General features: G+C 33.2%; 1 protein-coding gene across 1 annotated transcript; it reads left to right on the top strand.

Annotated features, from left to right (window-relative positions):
* The first annotated feature begins 282 nt into the window (after positions 1-282).
* LOC21390256 (NAC domain-containing protein 30) lies at positions 283-5,328 on the top strand. Its single transcript, XM_024164680.1, has 4 exons — positions 283-489; positions 2,052-2,228; positions 3,436-3,707; positions 4,525-5,328. The coding sequence occupies exons 2-4, from the start codon at positions 2,069-2,071 to the stop codon at positions 5,068-5,070; spliced, it is 978 nt and encodes a 325-aa protein (XP_024020448.1). The 5' UTR covers positions 283-489; positions 2,052-2,068; the 3' UTR covers positions 5,071-5,328.
* Positions 5,329-8,308: the final 2,980 nt, after the last annotated feature.

Below are 8,308 nucleotides of genomic sequence, written 5' to 3'. Positions count from 1 at the left end.
CACAAAAAATATGAATAAAGAAAGAAAATGTGTCTTGGTAAAGAGTGGAAAATCTTAGGACACAAAATAGCGGTGGGAGAGATCAAGGGGAGTGAGAGGGGGGGTGGTGTGGTGGCGTGAAAACTTGGTGTCACGCCGTCCAAACAAACCTTTGAACCCAATCTGCCCACCCCACGCGCAATCAATAAGTAGTACACCTCTCTCTCTTTTCATATATATATATATATATACATATTTATATATTTGCTATATCCATATAAATAGAAGATTTATGATCCATAACACACCAACAAACAGAATTCGAGATCCAATATTTGTCTCTCTTTCACGTATTTAAACCCTCTTCTTCAAGAACTACCACATCCTCTTCTCTTCTAGCTGCACTGCTTTCTCTTCAGCCAAAAACTACTTCTCTCTCTCTCACTTGTTTGGCTAGTACGTGAGACATCATCATCTCCAGCATCACAAACAATTAATCTTGAATTTCATGTGAGTATTTTTGGTCCATCAGATGCAATAATATTCAGAATATTAATATTGGATAGTTTGAATATTTCTGCATGGTTTTGTGCAACCCATATATACGAACGGCCGGTTTTCTAGCAAGCTCTTTTTTTTTTTTTCAAAAAAAAAAAAGAAAGAAAGAAGAAGAAGAAATCTTAATCTAAAATTAGTATCTTTGTTTTTTTTTTTGTTTTTGTTTTTTTTGTTTTCTTTCTTCTGGTTAGGAGAAGACGAAAGTCATATATGCAACGCTTTAGGTGTCAACTTAGTTGATATGTTTTTCTTATTACTGATGTTAGTTATTTTTTTTTATATAGATAGTCATTTATCTAAAGAAAAAAAAAAGTTTAAAATAGTACTTGTAAGTTAGAATCCAAAGTGTTTGTCTTTCTATGTCGTTTGGAGAGTTCTAGTAGATATTACAAAGCAAAAGACCCCGTGTGCGTCTTTTTCTAAGAAACGGGACAGAACTTTTGCGTTTAAAATTGTTTAGAAACTGTCATGTCTGACTGGATAACATGTTTAATTAAATTTAATATGTAGTAATTAATTGCAAAAAACAAAAAAATAAAAAAAGGAAAAAAGAAAAGAAATTGACGAGCGTGGTGGGGATGAAAATGCTGTCCACCAACAAGATGTATGAGAGGGAATAGCTTAGCTAGCTTAGGCCGGAGTGCACTGCACTCAAAGAAATGTAACATGCTTTTGCCAGCAAAGTCAAGCTTTTCGGCAAACCACTTTTCTGTTCAATTTACTTTTTTTAAAATTTTTTTTTTTATCATGCAACTTAATATATAGCAAACAAAAACAGTACTACTACTGCTGCTGCTGTTTATGAGTAGTTTTGTTTGGTGGGTTCCATTACTAATTGTCTGCCATTTTTTTTTCTTTCCTTTTGTATGATATATATATATGTGTGTGTATATATATATATATATATATATATATATAGACCACTTCAGGTGGGTCCAACAAATGAAATCATCATCATGGCATCAATATCCTCTTCATGATCACTTAGCCTAGTACTTAAGCTTTTCAATTAAGAGGAATTAATACATTGAAGGCATAAGAATTTTTTTTCTTTTTTCTTTTTTCTGAAGTTAATTGAAGACATAAGGATTTACTATCATGTGTTGGCTAAAATGCATGCGTGTGGAAACTTTGGGTTTCTCTGGGATTATACCTAATCAAATGAATTCATTTTTCACTCAAGTTAGTTAGTTGTTATTGATTTTAGGGTAAGCTAGGAAAGCAATAACTTTTGTGTGTGTGTGTATGTTTTTTTTTTCTTTTTTTTATTATATCATATATTGGTTTATTTTATGGTCGGAATTATATGAAATTAAGCTAATTAATGGAATTTGTATACATTTATTTTTCATTTCTTTTAATATATAATAACTCTCCTTAGAGGGATTCATTAAAAAGAGAAAGTAATGCACTGTACATAAGGTCAAAGACAAATGATAATGTTCTTGACGTTGAATGCAACATATATTCTTTCTGATCTGAACATAAATTTTTTTGGCTTGTCTGTTTCTCAGAAGAAGATCATAAAGCGATGGAAATGGAATCTTGTGTCCCGCCAGGCTTTAGGTTTCATCCCACAGAAGAAGAACTTGTCGGATACTATCTCAGAAGAAAGATTAACGCACTCAAAATTGATCTTGATGTCATTATTGACATTGATCTCTACAAAATAGAGCCATGGGATATCCAAGGTATTTCCAAAAAAAAAAATTATGGCTTGGGGTTGCACTATTGGCAGATTTTAACATATCTAAGGAAAAGGAATGTGTTACTTTTTTATTTATATATTTTATTGCAGTAAAAGAAACATTTTAAATATTTAAATTTATTTAAAGTGAACATTTACATGTAATAAAGAATAAAAAATTATTCTTGAAAAAAAATTCTATATAGCTAGTTATCTAGAATATCTTAGAGTCTTTGAAAAATTCCGAAGTGAGAAATTAGAAAGCAAATAATGAAAATAGAATAAACTTGTTAGTTGGAATACAGAAAAATGCACTGAGGTACGCCTTTTAATTTAGTCAAAATCTACTTTCTGTAATAAGTAATATATATATATATATATATACTTTCACGTAATTATTGTAAGAGATTAAGTGGTTTTGATAGTAAAGATATCTAAATAATTAGGAAAAGCTTGAGAGGACTGTAACTAGTAAGAAGAATAGACCTTAATTATATGTGGAACCCACTTTTTTCTATTAGTGACCACTATCTGGACAATATGCTAGAATGACTATCCAACAAAGTGAAATTAGCAAAATGATATTCTTCTATTTTTTACGAAGAAAGATACTTAATCATTCTTTGTAAAAAGATGTCATTTTGCAAATAAAAATTTTAAAAAAATTATTTTACTAATAAAACTTTTCTATTAAGTTATTTTTACAAAGGCATCCCGCTATCTCTAGTATTACTCAAATAAGTGAATTGAAAATTAGGGTATCAAAATAAAAATGATATGTGGTGCTCGCAAGAGTTGGCGACTCATATATTCTCACAAGGGTGTGCCCACAAAGACAAGTGGTGCCCGCTCATGTGAAAGCCTAATAGCAGTGCTCGTTTGAAAATAATATTTTTCCAAAATCACACTTATCTAATGAATTGTAAAACTCCGCTAGTGTGAGTAGAATGAACTACTTAAACAAATATAGCCCCCGTTTTGTTTTATAAATTCGAACTACTGTTTAAATCTTTTTGTTACAGTATTTTTTCTCATAAAATTTAAATTTCCGTTCAAATTTATAAAACCAAACGGGTCAGTAATTTACCCTTGGTGCAGAAAATTTTCATGCAAGTTTCTATCGTTTAAGTTAAGAAAAAAAGGATTATGATACTACTTGTGCATGTTCTTATAGTTGTTTTTCTTTTTTGATGTTAATTTGCTACGTGCAGCGAGATGCAAGCTAGGGTATGATGAACAGACTGAGTGGTACTTCTTTAGTCACAAAGACAAGAAGTACCCAACTGGAACGCGGACTAATAGAGCCACAGCTGCTGGATTTTGGAAGGCAACAGGAAGAGACAAAGCTGTGCTTTCAAAGAACAGAATCATAGGGATGAGGAAGACCCTCGTCTTCTACAAGGGACGCGCGCCCAACGGACGCAAAACCGACTGGATTATGCACGAGTATCGACTTCAAACGTCCGAGCATGCGCCGCCGCAGGCAAGTAATTCTACTCTTTCTGTGCCACCTTCACACTATACAAAGTGATAGAACGAGTATACAAAATTCTACATATATATATATATATATATTGGTCTGCCGATATTATATATACTACTAGAAAAGATTCGGGAATAACGTGAACGTGTCATCAGTACCAGTTGATTTGGAAAAATTTTTATAAATGTTTCCTTTTTAAAAAAAAAAAAAAAATCCTTCGAGATAGTAGAAATTAGTGAATGCCAATGTACTAGAATTTTTATATGATGCTAGTTGTTCCTACGCTACCGAGTTTTTTTTTTTTAAAACGTCATTTTGTGTCTAACATATAACCATGATCAAAATCCAGTCATCACCAAGATTTATGAGGAAATACAAACCTCCCAACATATAATCAATCTATATTAATAATAATGAGGAAAGACATAAAAGTTGACGAACCTTGTAGTGCCTGGTGAATAGACCTCTAAATTGTACCGTGTCAATTGAGTCTCTTAACTTTTTGGGATTCTTAAATTTTGAATATTACAATTCTCATGTGTTGTGTTTGCTTGGTCAAAGTTTCTCATGCATGATTGGTCATTAGTTGTTCAACCCCACTTTAGATTTATATATATGAGGTTGAATTGACTGAGTTATTTATAATTCAGCATAAAATTTTTAATCTTTTGGACTGGCTGAACCTAAGTCCTTAAAGAAATATTTTCCTTTTTGAAATCATGAATCAAACTCTTTTGAAACCAAAACTTAAAGTGAAAAAATAACTAAAAATATTGCTTAAGCTAATGGATATTGATCTCATGTTGTGGTTTTGCAGGAAGAAGGTTGGGTTGTTTGCCGAGCATTTAGAAAGCCAACCCCTAGCCATCAAAGGCAAGGTTTTGAAGCTTGGAATCACGGCTACTATGCCAGAGAAAATCATGCCAACGTTGCGTTTCCTTCGTCTGTCGATTTCGCTGAAGAAAAACACGCAATTAATCCGAATCACGCTGCGAGTTTTCATCATTGTTTTGCTTCAGTTCAAGAACTCGTCTCCAACAATAACTTTTCAGATATTCAACTTACTCATGAAGCACTTCCGCAGCTTGATAGTCCGTCCATTTCTGCGAATTTGACGAACAACAACAACAGTTTCCAGCATAACAAGAGCATAATCAACGACGATAATTATGACACCGAAAGAAGCAATAGCAGCAGCCAATATATTGACTGGAAAAATTTGGATAACTTGCTTGCTTCACCACTGATCGTGGATCCGGTGACGTCGTTCGCGTGTTCTAATTTGCCGGCGTCAATGGCCTCCCAAAGTTACCAGCAAGATACTCAAAACCACCATTTTCTTGGATGCTTTAGTGACTCGTAACAAAGTGTATATGTAAGTCGTCCGTGGTCATAGTTTTACGTTGTATGCATGGTTAATAGAAGGTTAAGGCTAAAGATAAAATGTTGACTATTGAATGTGTCGCAATAAATAATCCATGCCTAGCCAGTAGGAACAGGGTTAGCTATATTTGCTCAGGAGTTGTTTTCAAGATTTATGTATATGCATGCTTAGCATGCACTAGAAAAGAACAAAATATATGTACCTTTCACGAAGAAAAAAGGAACCCTGCAAATTAAGTGGGCCACAAGTTTGGGAGTCTAACTATATGAATGTTTTTTTTTTTAAGTGAAACTATATAAATGTATTTTTATGTGAATAAAAAATTGTGTTTCATTTGGCTAACATGCAGTAGTTTGTTTTTTGAAGGATACATGCACTAATTTTTGTTGATACACACGCACACATATAACTCCTGAAATCTTTTGTAGCAATATACATTTACTATAAACAACATAATATAAATTCATTTTCGAAGATGCTTAAATAATATTCGTTTCTTTCTAAGTTGTGTATAGTGTAATAAACATTTTATACTCTTAAAGAGTTTGTTTTGGTCACTTTAGGTAGTCTATATATTCATCATTTTTCTTCTGCTTTATGGAGGCCAAATATCTTGTTATATTCACTATTATTTTCAAATTAATAGGTTTATAAAACTTTCTTTTGTGTGGTGTTTATGTTGCCTTTACTTTGTCCTTTGAAGATACTGAAAGTAATGGTTCTCTTTTGACAAATATTACATAAGTAACTATTTTTCAGCATGTTTGAAGTAGTTCAATTCATATCTTAAAAGCTTCAAATATTAAAGTTTGTAATAATTTGGAGCATTTTACGATGAATAGGTTACATCCTTTCTTTTTTCGCATTTTGGTGGTCTTATATAATATAAATATCTTTCTAAAAGGTTTAAAAGGTTTTTTTTCCCAACCCGAATAGAATACAGATAAAGCACCTATTTTTATATTTAATGATGTAGGTCCACTTCATATATATGAGTGTTTGAGGATTTTCTGGATTGGTTTGTACTAGTGATCATTATATATAGATATGGATATTCTCAGTTCTGTGATGAAATTCATGAATGACTTTTTTTTTTCCCTTTCTTCTCTCTTTGTCATGATCTTCAGAAGCGAGCTCAAAAGCAGCTTATAAAGGTGTTGTTATAGCTCAATTTTATCGAGTCTAAGTAATAAGCTTTCCACGTCATTATTTAAAGGCTGCAAGGCTTAGGCCCCGTTCATTTCGCTGATTCGAGTTTAGAGTATGAGTTTTGCTATAGTAAAAAGCTCTCACAAACAATCACATCTAACTTTTTTGCTACAGTAAAAAGCTTTCACATAAAATCACATCTCAACTCGAATTAAAAACTCAAATCAGCGAACTAAACGGGCCCTTAATTCATTAACTCCAACACTTTAAAGAGCCTCAATAGTTAATTTTAAAAGTCAAAGGGCCTTGAATATCTAGCACTGGTGGAGTTTTACCATCAAATTAAATAGTAGGGAGTGCAAACATATAAGTTGAAACTCCAAACAATATGCAAAGCTAGAGTCAAGTAGCAAGAACTCAGGGCCCGTTTGATTTTGCATTAATTAATCAAATTTTTCCTAAGAATTTATTAGTGGAAACTTTTTATAAGAAAAAAATACCGTAATAGAATCAAAACCACATATCTAAACCTTTAAATTAAACGGGCTCTTAACGAGAGCATGAGACTGTAGAGGAGCATGAGACTGTAGGGGAGCACCCTAAAGATCATGACCAATAGTCATTAGTGGGTAGCGACCAGTTTAGAGCTATTCAAGACTGCTGCTAAGAGCTCTTATGTCTATCTTTCCTCCAAGTCATGCACGATAGCTCTTATCTTTTTGGACTGGCCAATCCAAATGATGAATTTGTGGTTTGCTCAAAGTTGCTATTAATTGAAATTAATTTGTGCAAGTTTGATGTTTTGTTGTAACCATATTTTTTTAATGAGTGAAAGTTCTTGTTGGAGATTTTTCTTTTCTGTTTTTTGATCGGTTGTTTGCGTTTGAGATGGCGGATTTCTATCTCTGTGTGTTTGATTGGGGTATCTTGTGGTTCCGATTGAATTTTGTTGAGTTTTTTGATTCCGATTTGGGTTTGTTGATGGAATTTTAGCTTTTGAATTTGTTTTGCCTGGATTTCGTTTTAGTTCACGAGTTTTGTGTTCTTTCTTTTCTCTTTTTGTGAATTTTAGGGGGGTTTTTTTAGCAAGTAATGGGCTTGTTCTTTTGGAGTTTAACTTGAGTATAATTCTTGAATTGAATTTGGGTTATAACTTGAGTTGAACTTGTAACTTGAGTTTGTGTTTGGTTGTGTACATTTGAGTTATGGTTTGAGATAAGAATCTTTTTGAGTTTGTGTTTGAGTAAGTCAAAACTTGAATTTGTATTTAGATAGTATTTTAATAAAAACTCAATGCTGATGAAAAATTTTAATAGGGTATATGGGTCAGGTTTTATTCATCTTTTCGTTGTCAACGGATAGAAAAAAAAATCATCTCAATCAGAATTAAAACGAAAAAGTTATAGCATTTTTAAGAATAGAAAAAATACTGTTCATTAATTTGAGTTCGAGTTGAAGGGGAAACTTGAACTCGAGTTTTAGTCCTAAACTCGAGTTTGAATTCAAGTTTAAACTCGAGTTTAAACTTAAAAGAACATGAACTCGAATAAAGTTATAATTTGAGTTGCATTTTTTTGAGTTTTTCACTCAAAAGAACAAGCCCTAATTTTTAGGTTTGCTTTGAATGTTTACTGAAGACTCTAGAGAATTAAAAAAAAAAAAAAAACTAAGGCCTTTCATAATTTAAGTTATATTTAGGGGTGTAAGTTTTCAGTCCAAACCCGTAAAACCCGGCCGACCCGACTTTATAGTTTTTTTCGGTTTAAAATGGTCCCAACCCGCACTGTGCGGGTTGGGGGGCGGGTTGGGCATGCTTGAACCCGCAATGCCCCGACCCGGCCGTTTGGAAGCTTAGCCCTACCCTAATGAAGCTTAGCTGTCCCTCGTCCTCACTCCTCCTCCGCCTCTCAGTCCTCACCTCTTCGCCTCTCGAGTCTCGCCTCCTCCTTCACCCTAAATCCCTCATCCCTAAATTACTCGTATTCTCCTCCAGTCCTCATTCTTCGTTCCTCATTCTCCATTCCTCATTCTCCGTTCCTCTTCTTCTTCTCAGTCTCTCACCGTTCGT

This window comes from Morus notabilis, unplaced genomic scaffold (assembly GCF_000414095.1).
Source record: "Morus notabilis unplaced genomic scaffold, ASM41409v2 Scaffold411, whole genome shotgun sequence".
NCBI lineage: Eukaryota > Viridiplantae > Streptophyta > Magnoliopsida > Rosales > Moraceae > Morus > Morus notabilis.
Note: the sequence above shows the minus strand (reverse complement) of the source record. Positions and strands in the feature narration are given on the sequence as shown.